The sequence below is a fragment of the Botryllus schlosseri genome, chromosome 1 (genome assembly GCF_051294905.1).
Source record: "Botryllus schlosseri isolate E-star chromosome 1, Bs_hap1, whole genome shotgun sequence".
NCBI lineage: Eukaryota > Metazoa > Chordata > Ascidiacea > Stolidobranchia > Styelidae > Botryllus > Botryllus schlosseri.
This window is the reverse complement of record NC_137236.1, coordinates 30,528,356-30,546,996: the sequence shown is the minus strand read 5'-3', so window position 1 is coordinate 30,546,996 and position 18,641 is coordinate 30,528,356. Positions and strand designations below refer to the sequence as shown.

Genomic DNA, 18,641 nt, shown 5'->3' with positions numbered 1-18,641 from the left:
CCAACTTTCTGAGGTTTCGTATAATATCCTGATAATTTTAAACTCCAGCTATACCTTTAGTTGCGTAGTTTAGCAGTTTTACGTATATGCGTGAGCGATACCATGCCATTTTGAGCGAATATTTCTATTTGAACAGCTTCTTGGAGGTACCTTATATATTCGTTCCGCAATGCAGAATATATGGGGACTCCGTCTGTATTTAAAACAGCTAACAGAATGCAATGGCTATGAATCATGCCACGTACTTTGAAAATTCAACATGACTTGACTATAGTGACTTGACTCGTGACTTGACCTGACTTGACTCGAGTCACCTTCGAAAATCCAGTGACTTGACTTGACTCGAGTCAAAATGTGCATTGATTCGATATGACTTATTGTGACTCGAAGGTAGTGTGATTCGAAGGTAGTGTGACTCGAAGGTATAGTGTGACTCGAAGGTAGTGTGACTCGAAGGTATAGTGTGACTCGAAGGTAGTGACTCGATCCCAACACTGTACTGTGATGAATGTGCGTGCACTCGTGCAGTTGTAGTATGTTACGAAAAACTTCTACTTCTCTGGAGTATTCAAGTCATCGAAGTGTATTTTGTCTACTTGCACTATTTATATCGGTGGTTCACAAACTTTTAAGATTCGCCTCCCTTTATGATAGTTGAATAGTATATTCTTATTGAAATGAACCCGGATATTTCCGGCTGACACTCGTCAGGGGTAATCGTCAGCAACTAGTAGAGAATTGAAAAGAACAGCGTATATCAACAATCGTAGCACAAAATATGACGTCACCAGCATGAAATGTCGAATACGAGAGAGTTTATGACAGTGACAAATTTCGCGCCCCCCCCCTTAACATTATCGTCATATCATTAAATGCAACCAGATTATAAACAATCTCAACAGATAGTTTGATGGCATAGAAGGGTATGACCAAAGGTGGTCAAAGTAGTCAAGAAAGCTACTCAAGTAGAAGTAGCGGCAAAAAATCGACTCAAGTACGAGTAGAAGTACTTCTTCCATACGCCACCTAAAACTACTTGAAGTAGAAGTAGACTTGACTGGTTTTAAATCTACACAAGTAAGTAAGTAGTTTTGAAAACAGTCTTAATTCGTTCGCTTGGACTGTCAAAAGCTGCAAATTGAGCTATGCCGAAGGTGCAGAGAGCTTGATTCGTATTGATGCATCCCAGGAGGTATCAATTTTCGACAGAATATGCATTCTATCGCATCATGGGATGCAAATAACAGTATTGATATGAAAATGCGATACTAACCCGTTGTTTACTAGAAAACCCCGTTTTAGAGAATATCATGACATGGCGACCTACCCCATATTATAAGGTCCCAAGTTTAGGCGAAGAACAATACGGAGAAGTTGTATCGGATACGGTTTCAACACTTTGCGCGATTAGTTTACGTTTATAACAAAATTTTGAGTATCGCAAAATTTATATTTAGTGTAGCTTTATTTTCGGAAAATAGAGGCATTACTATACACTTGCTTTTTAGTAAGGGAAACTTATGAAAATCTGTGAACTATATTGTTACCAAACAATTTCTTCACCAATATGTTTGTTAAGGTGTGTAATAACATATGTTAAAATGTTGAAGTTCAATTCTTGTGGGAAACCCCCAAAAAAAGCGGTTAAATTTGACGAATTAAAAAAAAATTAAAAAAAAAATTAAAACTCTTTATCGCCCATAAGTAACTTAGGACGTGTTTAATAATGGGTTTCCATGATTCTTAATTGATTGTTAACACTTATAATTCACTACAGGCTCTGCTTTGTGAATTTGACGAATTAAAAAATAAATAAATAAATGAAATTAAAAAAATCTTTATCGCCCATAAGTAACTTAGGACGTGTTTAATAATGGTTTTCCATGATTCTCAATTGATTGTTAACACTTATAATTGACTACAGGCTCTGCTTTGTGAAAAACGCCACACCCACTTTTATATTCATGCACAAAATCCTATTTCGCATAGCCATGTTCGTTCACTGAAGAGGTAGCCTATTTCACATACAAAATATCAGACATTTCAACAGGCATTGCCTATGCCTTCTTCGGACTCAACATCATCGTAACTGCAATTATTGCATTATAGGGTCTTTACATACTCCACAGGCTGAAATGCACGTGACCTCATTCTTCTTGCAGCTGTATATTCGGTTGTTGCAAAGTATTATGACAACTATAGCTTCTGAACTGCATTAGCTCATAAGGCTTATATCTAAGCACGCCTATTGTCCTTCCGTAATCGCTGGAGTTCGGAGACAAGTTCTGTAAAAGAATCAAATCCCGAGTCTGCAGGTACTCGCTGAGTGAACATTATGAAGCTGCGCCCTCTGTTAGAGGTAGTGCCTCTGGTTTTATCACTCCTGTCGCTGTCTTCCTTGAAAACATGTTGTATGTTTTGGTGAACTGCTGTAACCATCAAAGACCACAATGACATTCTGAAAGCAACGGCCCAGATACTGCACGTAGCTTGGGTATAATTGTTGGCAATTCCCTGTCATGTCTGACGTTGACCCCACTTCTGGTTGTAACCAACTCATAAGGCTCCGAGTCACAAATCAATTTCAATTTTATAGTTTTGACTCGAGTCAAGTCGATTCATTTTCAATTCACCAGCGAGTCAAGTCCGAGTCCAAGTCAGCGAGCAGAGGGTTGAGTCCGAGCCATGGCATTATGGCTCGAGTCCGATTGTAAGTCATTGTGTTGATACTGCTCAGTTTCCAGTTAAAGCGATGTTAAATCCCCTTTTTTATAACTCTGTTTGGTGATATCGAATGGTTCGCATTTCTAAATACTAGTTTTCCTCACTTTTAGCAGTTTCTGGTCACATTTTCAAGTACTAGTACTATTAGACGAAATCCCAATAGTTTGGTTACTTTACTATTCTTCGAAATTATCATAAAATGTTGGTCTTGGCCGTCTGAGTCTCGAGTCATATGACTTGGTTCGAGTCATGCGCAATGACTCGAGAATTCGAGTCAATACACAGATCCGTATTTTTAGAAAATGACTCGAGTCAAGTCGAGTCATAAAAAATCGTGACTCGAGTCATTAAAACCATGCTTTCACCTTTGACAAGACAACCATGGTCGGCGTCACTGACTTTTCATCCAGGTTTTATCTGCATGGCCAATGATCATCCTAAATTCAGCTGCTCCCTCAGTATTTCGACTACGTCATCAACCGTATACTTGTGAATCCAGTTGTGAAATACATGAGCAACCCCTTTTATCCATCGTTGACGAATGGCTTCATTTCTTCAAACCATTTTAGGACAAGTTCAATGGCCCCTGCATCTCGCTTCATCTGTGTCTTGGTAAGCTCTCTGTGAACGGGTACATGTTTACTGACGTCCTCCTCCATTCGCCGGTTGACATCTGACAGATGACTGAGAGTGGGCACCTAACATCTGTGGTCAGAGAAGCTGTTGCTCATTCTTCCTCTGCGGATTCACCAACGTGGTTCCCGTGGGCGGCAGACGTTCTAATTCAGTGGTTCTCAAACTGGGTGTGGGGGTCGAGGAAACATCTGAGGGGAGGCGCGAAGCCGCCTGAGAGAAATGATTTTCTTGAACTCGGAATGAGTTTAATTTGTGCTGAAACCTCCAGTTTCAACAATGGAAATATTCCTAATTAGGCCTTTCGATTTGAAATGTCATAATTCCGCCGTACCACCCACACACTGATCTAGATTTTGAATGATAGCGAACCTTGCACTATAATCAGAAGATGTCCCTGAATGAAGTGTAACTGGTAAATGCGAGTAGCTGCCATTGGTTTTTATTTAGGTTTTGGTCAGGTCCGTTCGAGCTAAGATCAAGTGGGGTAATAGAAGGGGTTAGGCACCAAAATCGCTAAAATATCTATGTGCTACATGTTATCATTGCACTTGGTTATGTTTAATAAATTATTCAACTGCAACTACATATTTGAGAAGTGTCTCAACAGCCATAATACCTTCCGTGCCACCAAACAATGCATTGGGGTTGCAAACATTGGTTGCTATTTTTAATACTTTTCGATAAGAGGGGGGGGGTCGATAATTTTTATCAAGGGGTGTGCCGAAAAAAGGTTTGAGAACCGCGGATGATGGACTGCCGGTGTGAAGCATCTTGGTAACAATGCAGGACAGATTCCCATTGTGGTCTGCGAGACACTCGGGCATTGGGCATATTTACCATGTATTGGTACTCCCCCCAGAGTGCAGGTGTTCTTCCTCTTTTTGCGAATCGATTGAACGTTTCTTCAAACCTTCGCTCAAATACTCGCAATACTGGGTCACAAGTGTCTGGTTCCCATTTCCCCACCAGTCACCTTTTCCATGAAGGACTTCATGTCACCACGCTTATCCTCAGTTAAGACAATTTCCATGGTATGTTGATAGATAGCTGCATCGACGAGGAGGTGAGGAGGGATTGCCTTGTCAAAACATCCTCCATCCATGATGTGGATGGTTGTTGTGCTTCCAGCATAGAACAACTGGATCACATCTAGTAGCCCAGAATATTCCATGTTGTCACCAATTGGTCCAAGATAAGATTTCAGTAGGTGAAAACCACTCAACCTTGGAATGACTGGTAAATTTGTCTGCTTCATTATATATATAGCCTTCATTCGAATCGGAAGATCGACGTTCACTATCCCAACGCGCTGTGTGCACTCTTTAAGACTGACGTAGAAGGTTTTGAGGTCATCAGGGTCTCCTTCAATAACTGGAAGGAACTCGATCTGTGCGCGCTATTTTGCATCATTACTATTGATTCTCTTCATCCAGCCATTCCAGTTGGAATCTTGAAACTCAGGCTCGTTGGCTTTATTAACCCAAACCACTGCTCATAGTGTGTTACCTGGATAGATGAGCGTCTGATCCAAGCTGATCCATATGCCAAGGATAAGAAATTATGGTGAAACAGCGACGAACCATTCAGTAACAATTGACAATGAACTCACACAAGGCCGGGCTGGATTTATAGCCGCTTTTTTACTTCGGTACAATTGCGTCCATCTTATAGAACGGAATGATACAGAAAATACCGTTTTAGACCTTGCTGCATGGCTTAGAACTGTATAAGGAATTACTGAACTGGTTTTAAGCCTATATATGTGTGTGTTACCCAGTATTACAGTATACAGAATTTGTTGAATCGTTCGGTATCGAATTACTGAACGGTGTACTTATGACTAGATAACTATGCCATCAGTGCCATTACTTTTACATATATTTCCACAAAACAGCCTGTAGTAAAATGTAAATTTTAACAATCAATTGAGAAACATGAAAAACCATTATCAAACCCATCCTTAGTTACTTTATAGCCGATAAAGATTTTTTTTTCAATTTTTTTTATTTTGTTTTATTTTTTCAAATTTGTCAAATTTAACAGCTTTTTTTCTGGGTTTCCCACAAGAGTTGACCTTCAACATTTTAACACATGTTATAAGAGACCTTGACAGACATATTGGTGAAGAAATTGTTTGGTAACAATATAGTTCACAGATTTGTGAAATATTTCATAAAATGCCCTTACTATTTATGCTTCAACATCTATGTTCTGCAGACAAAAGAACTGAAAGTAATTAGAACTCAAAGTACGATACTCGGAATTGAAAGTGAAATATAAACACCACTTCTAAAAAGCGGAAAATATATTTCATGTCTTTTGTCAATAAAGCTTCAAAGGTGATCTGCTAAAGCAGGTGTAACGTTCAAAAAAGTTGCATTTTCAAGATTAGCACGACACGTCACGGGCTGCTAGATTACGATATGATAGGTAATTGCTAGATTTCGAATCGGTAGTTTCAAATCTTATGGTGGGCCATATTTACTGTGATGAAATATTTGATATGGGATCCAATGCGGTGTGAGCGCAATCAAGCAATCCGGTAACTAAATAAAATTCACTGATACTTTCGTGAAAACATATTTGTCACTCCATATCACTACTGTGCGCGAAGCGCAATAAAATTTCTGGGCTTTACGTGACTTTTATGAATAATAAATGTTGGTACTCCGTGAAAACAGCCACGAAATTTCTCAGGCTATCTTTCGTATTGGGGGATTAAACTACTTCTACTTGACAAACAGAAAATAGCGAAAAGTAAGTAAATAGATCACAAAATATTACGAAGCAGAAGTAGAGCAAATCATGTCTACTTGAGTACGTACCAGAAGTAGAGCAAAACTACTTTAGTACTTCCAAAAAGTAGAAGTACTTCGTTACCGACCACCTCTGGGTATGACTGTTGATTATCAAATGAAACTAGCAGTACACGCAGAACAATAACTATGAATTGGAGGTAAATCGCGCGAAGCACTAACATTCTTTTCAACTGTCCGCACCTTCGCGCTCCCCCTCAGATGCTTTCACGCCCCCTCCCCAGTTTCAGAACCCCTGATTTAAGTGATTATTTTTCAAACTAATTCAACTTCTGATTGATCATCTTTCCAGGCAAAACCACTTACATTTCTTACTTTGGATGTTGTAACGTGAAATGTAGCATTTACATGTGTTTGCAGCAATTTCATGAATGAGATTGTCATGACTAATGCGCGAAATATCCCACATCTGTATCACGGTAACTGAACATGTTTCCGAAGATTCTATCCGTCTGTTGTGTCGGTAGTCATTTTGCTTCAGTCGCCAAGATATATCTCGCAATTTTGAAAGTATACACCTCCGATCAACTGCTCAAACTGATGCGTGGCCCCTCGCCAAATCTCCATTGCGAGACTATAGTTACTTGAGTACTTTTTACACCTTCATTTTCTACTTCCAACTCAAGTCGTTTGACATGTCTTGAAATCGCTACTCCTACTTGGCATTCATTAGGATTTAACGGTGCTACTTTCAGGGCTATGGAGTCAGAGTTAGGTTAAATTTTCTCTTGTTGGAGCTGGAGTCATGGAACATTTGTAGCACTTCCGGGAGTCGGAGTAGGAGTTGTGGAAGCACATACTGGCTGGAGTCAGATTTGTTAAAATGATCTGATTCCGACTACATTGCAGGTCCACCTAGGGCCCATGCACTCTATAACAGGGGCCAGGAACCTTTTTCGACCGTAGAGCGATTTGACCCAATATTTCCAATTGTAACTCCGAAAGAGCCATACATGTCAATCAAATGTTACGTCGCTATTGAAAATTCGTGGTAGCATTAATATATGTGATTCGTAGTGTGCACCAGAGTTGGATCAATTGTAATTTGTAATTGAGCTGAATGTAATAATTACATTTTTTCATGTAATCGTAATTGTAATTGTAGTTGAAGCATTTCTACTTTGTATAATTGTAATTGTAATTGTAATTTGATCAAAATTACAATTCTATGCGTGTTCTATGCGTGCTGCACTATAACTAGATAATTCAGTCACGCTAAACTGTTTCCCATACTTCAGTAGCATCAGAAAACTTTGTGAATTACAATATAGGCTAAACCAGTGGTTCTCAAACTGGGGGCGTGCCCTTTTGGGCGGCGTGAAAGCATCTGAACGGGGCGCGACGCTCCAGTGAACTGAAATCTTTTCCGCGCTTGACCCGGTTCACCTCCGTTTTATGGTTATTGCTCGGTGTATAGTCTGAATTTCGTATTGGAGAGTTTTCTCATCAACAGTCATACCCTTCCATACCATCAAACTATATGCAAGGATTGCTAACTTTCTGGTTTCATTGTGTGCTATGACGATAAGGGGCCACGAAATATTCACTGTCATAAAGGGGCGCGTGTCTAAAAAAAGTTAGAGAACCAGTGGGCTAAACTAAATCTTAATATTTCAAAAATGGATGAACAGCAAATAAACTCTTCTGAAACCTGTGCTGAACCATTTCCTACACCAAAGTCAAAGTTTTTTTTAAATCTCTGACCAGTACCGAGGCTTGTTGCAACAATAGCAAAAACAATTCAAGTTTCCAACCAAGGCTTCATCAAACTTGATCACGCATTTGTAGAGATGTTATCCCGATCTTACCTACAATCTTAGCCAAATGTACTGGGGCCAGAAACTTTTCGCACCTTAATGTTCATCAAATGCAATCTAACAGTTTCCGAGCAAATAAAAATCTAAATGCGAACCAAAATATTGTAATTCTTAGTTATCAGGAGGTTCTTTCCTTTTGCATTTATTTTAATTTTACGCACCTTATCGGTATCATCCTTATCGCTGACGCCTTACCAAATACATTTCATTATCCTGACTCAGCTCTGAGTAGCCTAATCGTTTGATTACATTTCATTGACTATACTGTAGCCTATTCGCTGTTAGTCGCTCAAACCTTTGGTTCTTAACAGTCGCTTGAAACATTTTTCTGGGCTTGTAGTTTTCAGTACTCTTGATTAGGAATAGTTCGAACACGTTCGAGTTTTTTTTTAATAAAAGGGTATTCTACATATCAGGAATGAAACATGAATAGCTTGAGATTGTTGCTAATTACGTCGCTACGGTTGTCAAAGAACACCTCTTTACTGAATCAATTACCTGTTTAAAAGTAATTGTAATTGTAATTATAATTGTTAATAATTACATGTTCAACAGTAATTGTAATTGTAATTGTAATTTGATATTTTTGGCATTGAGTAATTGTAATTGAATTAAAATATTGTAATTGATCCAACTCTGGTGTGCACCATATTGTTCTGCCCACATGCGTAGGTGGAGCCAAACATGGTCAGTTGGTGACTGCACCAGTACACACCAGTGTTGGGATGACTCGAGTCACTTTGGAAAAATGACTTGACTTGGAGCTTCAGAAATGTGCATTGACTCGTGACTCGGAACAAATTTTACGAGTCAATTCCAAGTCATCAAGTAAACAGTGTTTATTAAATCACTGTATCTTGTATAGCCTATATGTTCGGATTGTACGAGATAGCCGGTGTCACTTGTGAGAGCCACCAATCATTCACTGATCATAGGTTACACTGATTCTACATTGTTACATCACTGATAAATTTACCGCAAACGAAACGATCATAGCTAACGTTGTTGTCGTAGTAGTAGTAGATTAATCTAATGGCAATGTGTCTCTGTTTCTTAGACGGCTTAATGCTTTCGGTGCGCAGTGCTCACCTTTACCAAACCTCTTGTATGATTTAAATGGAACAAATGTAGTTTGTGCGTTCATATTCTCACCGACGTGTAGAAGGGTAGGCTATTGTACCATTTCAATTTGTTTCAACTTCTTTGGGCTTCGTATTCGGTTTATATTTTGGCTGATATAATAACTGACTTTAGCATGTTACTGTACAGTGTACAGTAACTCACGTGTTTTATTAGCAGTTCTACGTGTGCGTGAGTTAGACAACGTCTCTATGCTTGTATGTTTATCATTGAAGTCGTTTTGATACATGATAAATGGCCAATTATTCAGTCTTTAACACAGCTAGCAAAATGTAATGACTTCGAATCATCACTCATACTTCGAAAATTGAATTTGACTTGAATTGTGACTTAACTCGTGACTTGACTTGACTTGATTCGACTTGACTCGAGTCACCTCCAAAAAGCGAGTGACTTGACTTGGATCGAGTCACCATCGAAAATCGATCGATTTGACTTGACTCGAGTCGAAATGTGCAATGACTCGAGATGACTCGTGATTCGAAGGTATAGTGGCTTGATCCCAACACTGATACATACCCACTGTAAGGTGTGATACGTCAGTGAGGTGGGGCGCTTCACATGTCGTCAGGGATGAGTGAGGGAAAATTGTGAAACCTTCAATGATTGTTGGTATTTTTATCGATGATTATGAATAATTAGATTTTAAGCATTTCTATTCCCAAAATCATGGAATTTTCATATTTATTGTTCGAAAATAAAGCGCGAAAGGAGAGTTAAGGCACAGACGAAGTGCTGTTTCGGTCCTTGTTGCAGTTACAGAAGAAAATTCACAAACTGAATTTCTCTCCGTGAGTACACTTTTCATAATTTTCCGAGTAGATTTACAAGAAGGTGTGAATCAGAGTTGGTGTCGGAGTAGTTCTGTGAAGGAAATATTAGGAGTCGGAGTTGGAGTCGGAGATTTAACAATCTCCGGAGTCGGAGTCGTTATAGCGGAAATGCCTGAAGTCGGCGGTAAAAAGAACCGATTGCACAGTCCTGGTTATTCGATCTCGCTGCACACATGATTCACAACGCAGGCAAATCTGTCTTTGGCGTCGGCTGTTGCGGCCCCAACCGAGACATACTTTCTATGGCCACCTTACACTTTGGGTCCTAAAAGTTTCTCATTGCTTTTATCCGTCATAATCACGGGACGAAATTACACTTCCGTTACAAGCGTGGAGTAGAGTGGACGGGAATAAATCACACTCATGCATCTACACATCGAGCAGTTTTCGTGGCCTACTATACTGCAAAATAAAATTTGGGAACGTGGCGTCCTAAGTAGGCTGCTAGTGTTTCCAATTGGAGGTTGAATTTTTTCAAAACCCCGTTTCCGGGTTTATCTGTACTAGCTTTTATTGAATATGGCAGTGGTCGGGAACCTTTTTTGCCCGAAGAGCCATATTGGCCCTATTTTTTCCATCTCAACTCCCAAAGAGCCATACATGCCGATCAACTGTTACGTCACAATTGGAAATTCGTGACGTCATTGTAGCACTAATTCGAACTCACTACATGGGATTCCTCGTGTGCGCCAGATTTCCTCTGTAAAAACTGGTATTTATTGTTCGAAAATGAAGCTCGAAACGAGAGGTAAGACGCAGACGGGCCAAGCCTCCACCAAGGATAACGCAATTCCTTGTATAAGTAGCTTAGAATTTATTATAACTGATATTAATCGAATGTGACTGTCACACTGATTCCGAAAATCCAAGGGCGGAGATAATAAAGTCAGCTGATCCGGGAGAATGCTAATCATGTGATCAAAAACTGCTAATCGGGACGCATCTCAGGCGGAGAAAATAAAGCTAGCTGATCTGGAATATTGCTAATCGTGTGATTAAATACTGCTAATCGCGACTCGTCAAGTTGGAAAAGGTTACGCCCGATGGTTAGTCGAGGTGTCCCGAGTTTTCAATCAAGTGGCGTTATCTGTTGCATCATAATGCGAAAACGCGTTGTAGGCCATCAGTTGTCGATTTGTTGAATGAAACAGCAGCCTGCTGATAGCGACACTGCCACTGTAATATGTCGAATTATCATCATCGCGAAATGAAGGTCGCGTCCAATTTGTTCGGTACAGCTAAGAAATGGATTATAGAATATTGGTATCGCTCTGCAATGGTGGGTACATAATTAGTTAAGCTATTACCTAGGAGACCATCGGCACGGTCATTATCGGAAATATTTGCGCGTAGGAATGGTACGCAGTTTTTATAGATAACAAGTTATCTATAATTTGTTCCGGTTTTGGTAAATCAAGAGATTAACACTAACTTTATGCGCTGCGATCAACCGGTTTCCTTAATCCTGGGTTGATAAATCCTGACGAACGCGATAATCGACTTTTATTGCTAATCTAACTTTATTATCTTCGCCCTAAATAGCCTACTTACCTCTGAATACTTTGAGAATGAAGAAGTCGATAACATAACGTTGCGCTACACGCATAAATTTTATACTATACACGGACCGTGGAGAAAACGGAACGTGGATAGCTAAGGCGTTGTTTGTAATTCGAGTTTGTAATTGTGAATGTCACATCCACAACAGTTCATTTCGCGCCGTAAATCAGGAAGACAATAGGTATTTGAAAACTGCGCTTTGAAATGGACGGCGCTATATCTGCTGTGCTCTTCGACTCAACGTATCGCACAATTCATGATTTCGATTCGGGATACATCGCCAGGAGATTTGAGTCAGTAGTCATTTCGATGGCGTGGGTTCGACTCCCATCGCTGCCACCACGCTAGGATACAGAGCCTGTACTCCCTGTTACACCACGAAATGATGTCGCCACACGATAAACGTTTATTACAGAAGAGACATCTTAACAGCACGAGTAGTCGTTATGTCAGGCAACTAAATAAACGGTGCAATCAGAGAATAATCATTAGCGTGCCAATTAACAGGTGCCGAGATTCGGCTCCCGTATATCAAAAACAATACTGGCGCATGGAATTTGCGAGTGATATTGACCGCCGACGTGACAGTAACTTAAATTTGATGATTTTGAAGATAGGGGGTCCGAGCCCCTAAACCTGAAGACGGCATTCTCTTTACCTCTCAAAGACATGTTTATACTGCCACGAGAATAGTTATTTTGGCCGTGAAGAAAATTTACCAACAAGTCGCTGCGATATTGATCAATTCAGTACAAAAATAAATATTTGGCAAAGAGCCATATCTTATACCCAAAAGAGCCATATATGGCTCGCGAGCCATAGGTTCCCGACCACTGGAATATGGGATCGGTGCCTCGTGCACACCAAAGATACTGTAGTCACAGCACACAGATTTGATGATAGGAAATGTCTTGGCACACCAATTACATCACGCTGAACGTACCGAGATTCCAACCCGGGCTTTCAACGTCGTCGTGCCAATTTCCCTATATAAATTCGCTATCACCACATCTGGTCATACTTGAGCTGATTGGTATTACCTCCAAGCTGCAAGAATCCCATGATGCATATCGGCATCCAGCAAAGAAAATCAGAGACTACTATGCGCGTCAGCTTGCGTTGCATCCGGATATTCTCTCCCATTCTACCTTTTTTGTTGAAATTTGCCATTTTTGCGATGTTTTTGCCGCTGCTGGTCGCAGTTCTAAAACATAACCACTAATCAACTTTCACTTGATATAACGTTGGCGTATTGAATCTAATGGCTGGCTAAACTCCAGCACAAAACAGTATGCATGTATGTTACCAGTGCTTTTCAGCCTTTTTGAAAACCACCATCAGTTTTTTTTTTGCAAAAATGTCATGCATGACAAGGCCAATTACACCGTCATAATGACTATAATGATGCAAGACAACACTATCTTGCGGCAGTCAGCGTATGGATGGATATCGAGCGAGGAATTGTCGGTGGCTTACTCAGTTCATGTAAGTTTATATTAATCGTTCGCAGAAACCATGATTTGCGGCTGGGCTATGTATTTGAAGAGTGATTGTAGCGCTTATGGACGAATCCGTTTCTTTCTTACCTGTACAGTATGATGTAACTAATAAGTGTAAACAGGAATGCAGTGAAGTTTATGACCAGCAATAGAAGACTATATCCCCATGCCAAGTCCACGCGTCGATCGGGGAAGAAAGTTGGAAGGCAAACGGTGTGGCTTGAATAGTAACCAAATCGGTATGAAACTGTGATGTTGGGATTGATGCGAGAGACGAGCATTTCTATCCTGTTCCAGTTACTCCTGCAAGTGCGAAAATGGACAAACCGAGTGTAAAGGTAGATGGATAAAATTGTGTAGTTTCTATGACAAGCTGCCAATGCCTATTATGGAAATTACCAGTAAACGCCAGCAAACAATGAATTTTGAGCTAGTTGGATATTTAGCTGGAATCGGGCGTGCTGATAAGTGCAAACCTTGTGCATCTTATGAATTTTTTTTCAATATCAATGAATTATAAAAATATTGGAATTTTTTGGCTCCTCATTTTATGAAAAGCCACCTAGTGGTCAAACCAAAAAAAAGGTTGACCCATTGTATGCAGATGAGATTTAAAAAAATATTTCCGGTAACAAAAATGGTTGTTTCTGACAACAAGTGTATTGAGTAGCCTCGAATACACCCTCAATCCGGGGATAGAACCAATTCCGGACTTCACTGTACGCATTTGAAAAATATCCTAAATATAGGATCGCTGGCACTTTATGGGATGGACTAAAATCATAAATTTAGGATTGTTGGCAGTCAAAGTGATATTAGCCTACAATAGCACGCACAAATTAGCTTGGGGTTGGACAATATGCTGTCATTCCGCAAATTTCAACACCGACACTGAACCGGGATATCCAAGCGCGTGGCGTAACAAACACTAAACAGTAAGCAAACACCAGATATGACGCTGCAGTAAATCATAATCTGATAAGAGCGGAAGTACGAGTGCCAGATCCTCTGTGGTAGCAAAACCAATTACAAATATCGCGGATATTTTTCGAATACGAAGTGTTCTTTAAGGTACCCATTTTGAATTCCGCTCTCGTTCTGTTGCATTCCGCTGAGTAGGTGGATCATATATTCAGTTTCGTTGTAGTACATTATCTTGAATATCGGGTTTTCGTTGAATCTGAAAATTGCCGTATTTGAGCATATATGTGGCGGCCAAACGGAATATCATACTCGCGGAATACGCGCAACGTAAAATAATCGAACAATGAGATTTTATGAAATTACTGATAATGTTTGTCAAAATTCTATTTGGATTTCGTTGTCCCTCTCCAAAGATTGGCATTGTTTTCGTTATTCCAGTGCGCGCCGCAGATTCTCAGGTGCGCCGCGAATCTTTTTGGAATACCGGAAAATCACTCTATAATTATGTAAGATGGGCATGCAGACAAGCATTTAGCAGTTGAAACCACTCGAACTGCCTCAATAGCTGATAAATAAGCATATATAGGTCACGAGGCCGACTAGTATGGCAGTGACAGCAGGGTAATGCCCACGTTATTTATTGAACTGCTATGTTATGAGCAGATTGAGCACATTGTCTGGACTTCAGCTAATCAGCTTGCACTTCAACATTACTTATAAAGATTTGCTGCTAGCAACTTTAGATTCGTGGTTCATCCATTTGCTAGCATTAAATCAACGAATCAAACCATATTTCAACACAAGAAGCAGCTCATTGCGTTACGAAAGGACCCGATTTTAAAGAGCTGATATCTACCAAACATTGGATGAGTTTTTACTGTCTGCTTGCAAATCCTATCCCAAGATCGGCAAAAATTGCAGAACCAATCCAAATTATATTGCTTCGCTTCGCCCTGGCTATGTGAACTTAACATTTCTGTTTTGACTGACGTAACAAACTGTAGATAAGAGAAGCTGCTTGGAATTGATCAAAATGTGGACATGTTTGTTAACAAATGCATAATCGTTTCAATCGCATGTGTTCGTATCAACCAGCACATCCAGCGCACGGACTCTCCTTCTCATGTAGGTGTGCCACGATCGTTTTATAAGTTTTCTAGTGTGTCACAACCTTACAAAGTTTGGGAACCACTGTCGTGTGATTTCGTCAGTGTGTAGTCAAAGATGGTGTGGACACAGTGACAAAAGATTTTGCAAAAGCCAGTGTTTATCTGTATATATCAGTGGTCGGGAACCTTTTATGTCCGAAGAGCCATATTAGCCCGTTTTAACTCCCAAAGAGCCATACATGTCAATCAACTTTTACGTCACAATTAAAAATTCGTGACGTCAAGTAGCATTGATTCCCACTCACTACATGGGATTCGTCGTGTGCACCACATTATCTCTGTAAAACTCGTATTAATCATGTTGTTTGCCTTTTTTAAGCATGTGAAACTTGAGTTTGGAGAACGTAGGTTTGGGTAGGGTATGCAGTGAAGTTGCGATTTCTGAGAATCCGAATCCATCCGACAGCTTGGGTCTCTGAGGAGCTATCCATCCAAATCCGAACAATCTCATCCGAATATCCATGCGAATACTAAAAATCTCGTACAGAATCCGGAAAATCCCAATAGAATAACTTTCCCGAAGAATCCCGAATGCACAGCAGAGCTAAGATACATTTAGGGCGTAGCCATTACAAAGGCAAATCCCAGAATTGACTGATTTATATTGGATCTTTGACAGAACAACGTTAGAGTGCTACTCTTATCACACTGTCCGTTTTTGTTGTCGAGCTGACGATCTATCTTTTGACTTGAAATCAAAAGTAACGTCAGATCAAAACTATCCAAAAGTATCCGAAACAAGATTACAACTATCCGATAATATCCGACACAAAATCTGCAATAGAATCCGAATCCGATCCGACTGTCTCAAAATTGTGCAAAATCTGGTCCTAATCATTGGTAGGGACTATAGGGAGTCAGGTGAGGCAGTAGCAGTAGCCTACCTCACCTGTCATCAGTATGAGTGAACGAGAATTGTGAAACCGTCAATTACTATTGGTATTTTCTATCGATGTTCAATTGTTCATGAATGACAAGATTTTGCACATTTTTCTCCGAAAATCACAAAATTTGCATATTTATTGTTCGAAAATAAAGCGCCAAAGGAGAGGTAAGGCACAGACGCGCCAAGCCTCACCATTGATAACGCAATTCATCGTAAATAGCTTGGAATTTATTAAAACAGATATTAATCAAATGTAACTGTCGCACTGATTCCGAAAATCTAAATACTGGTCGACTCCTCAATTCTCAAAGTATTCGGCGGTAACATATAACTCACCAATCAAGATCATGGACAGCTATGATGTTGTTTGTAATTGTGAATGTCACGTCCACGGCAGTTCATTTCGCGCCATAGATCGGGAAGACAATGTATATTTTAAAACTGCGTTGTCATATGGACATCACCATGACTGCTATTGTCTTTGATCAATCAAAGTATCGTGCAATCCAAGATTTCGAGTCGTCTATACATTGAATTCGCGCGTGATATTGGCTGCCGTCGCGACAGTAACATAAATTTGAGGATTTTAAAAAGAGGGGGTCCAAGCCCCCAAACCTGAAGCCGGCATTGTCTTTACCTCACAAAGATATGTTTTTACTGGCTCGAGAAAAATTATTCTGGCCGTGATGAAAATTTACAATCAAGTGGCTGCAATATTGATCAATTCAATACAAAAATGACTATTTGGCAAAGAGCCATATCTTATACCCAAAAGAGCCATAGGTTCCCGACCACTGGTAGCCTATATATTGACGGTATTTCATGCCGAGATGGATGACATCATTTCGTATGGTGTATCTAATAATGTCATAAACACTGACAGAATCGTCAATGTTTTCACTCGATGATTAGGGTATTGTAATGTCGTTATCGAAGTCGAGTATGTGTGCATTCATGTGGTATGTGGTATTTAGAGCCTACCGCATAACAGATTCCACGCAAAAGCTATCTGTTATCTTGTCACTAGGGTGATTTTTTTGTGACCTAAAAACGGATGATTTTGACCTAAAAAATTAAAATTTTGACCGTAAAACACTTCGTTGAGACTAAATTTTGACCTAACATATGCAAATTAGATGTTTCCCCACATAATGTTAGAATTGTATTACTTATCTTCATTTCTGGTTGGAACTGTCTGTCCTTTCGAAGTAGTTTGGCCTGAAAAAACTTTTTTGACTCAAAAACTGACGAAATTTTATATGAACAAACTGTATTTTAACGAAATCTGGCCCCATGAAGAATTCCAGTAGTTACATCACGTATTATGGTAGAGACCATTAAAATTTGTTGTATTACAACAACGAAAGGTACTTTCCTGCATTCTCGGGTGGGAAGTGTCTGTCCTTACCAAGTAGCTCGCCAAGAATGGAGAAAGAACGTTCAGCAGCAGCAGTTGTTGGCTGGCAACACTGAAGTTGTGCATTCGCTGGTGACATACCGTGTCGCTTCATTCTGACAATGTTGTATACATCACAATTTTTCATCATGCGCTTCTTGATATAAGAACCATACAATGCCCACGCAGTCTTGCTTCAGCTAGGATATTGCGGTACGTTGACCATAACACCATGTCACAACCAATTTGCTTCATTTGAATGCCTATGATACACAATGAGAAGACAATGGGCCGTCTACAACGGTAGGTCTATAAAGTAGGCTACAAGCTGTAAATTGTCAATAGTAAGTGAGTTCACGGACAGCGCAAAATCTACGATACAAACGAATGCAGTTTGCAAAAAAATTTGACTTTGGAAACAATTTTGACATTTTTTGAACTAGGGTGATTTTTTTTTTACATTTTTAATTTGTCAAATTTATGTCAAAATTGTTGCATTAGGTCAAAATTATTCAAAATGTCAAAATAAATTTTGACGTCTGCATTTCTTTTGTATCGTAGATTTTGCACTGTCGGTGAAATTATCATTTGATATTTTATAGCTTGTAGCCTGCTTTATAGGCCTACCGTTGTGAACCGCCAATTGTCTGCTCATTGTGAATCATAAACGGTCAAATAAAACAGATCAGAAGACATGGTGTTATGGTCAACGTACCGCAATATCTTAACTGAAGAAAGACTTCTTGGGCATTGCATCATTCTTATATTAAGAAGTGCACGATGAAAAATTTTGATATAGACAATGCTGGTTGAACGTTCATTTTCCATTCTTAGCGAAGATTCTTAGTGAAGACATACACTTTTTACCCAAGCATGTAGGAAAGTATCTCTCGCTGTACCATAACAAATTTTTATTATTTCTACCATGATACGCATTGTTCCTACTGGAATTCTTCATAGGGCCAGGTTTCGTTAAAGTAATAGTTTTTACAAGTAAAAATTTGTCTGTTTCTAAGCCAAAAACGTCTTTTCAGGACAAACTACTTCGTTAGGACTTCCAGTTCCAACCAAAAATGAAGATAAGTGGTACAATTTTAACATTAGGTGGTCAAAATTTGGTTACAATTAAGTTTGTTCAGGTCAAAAAAAGTCATAATTTCAATTTTTTAGGTCGAAATTTCCGATTTCTAGGTCAAAAAAAAATCACCCTACTTATCACCCATCTCGGTATGGAACACTGT

At 39.6% G+C, this 18,641-nt stretch overlaps 1 protein-coding gene across 3 annotated transcripts in view; it reads right to left on the bottom strand.

Moving 5' to 3' along the window:
* LOC145447190 (uncharacterized) overlaps positions 1-18,641 on the bottom strand; it is a 56,977-nt gene that overhangs the window by 1,399 nt on the left and 36,937 nt on the right. For all 3 annotated transcript variants that reach the window (XM_080325608.1, XM_080325600.1, XM_080325616.1), the window contains 3 exons: positions 14,101-14,205; positions 13,113-13,328; positions 12,567-12,730 (listed from right to left, as the gene is read on the bottom strand). In XM_080325608.1, coding sequence (XP_080181734.1) covers positions 12,567-12,730; positions 13,113-13,328; positions 14,101-14,205 — 485 coding nt within the window. The remainder of the gene's footprint in view (positions 1-12,566; positions 12,731-13,112; positions 13,329-14,100; positions 14,206-18,641) is intronic.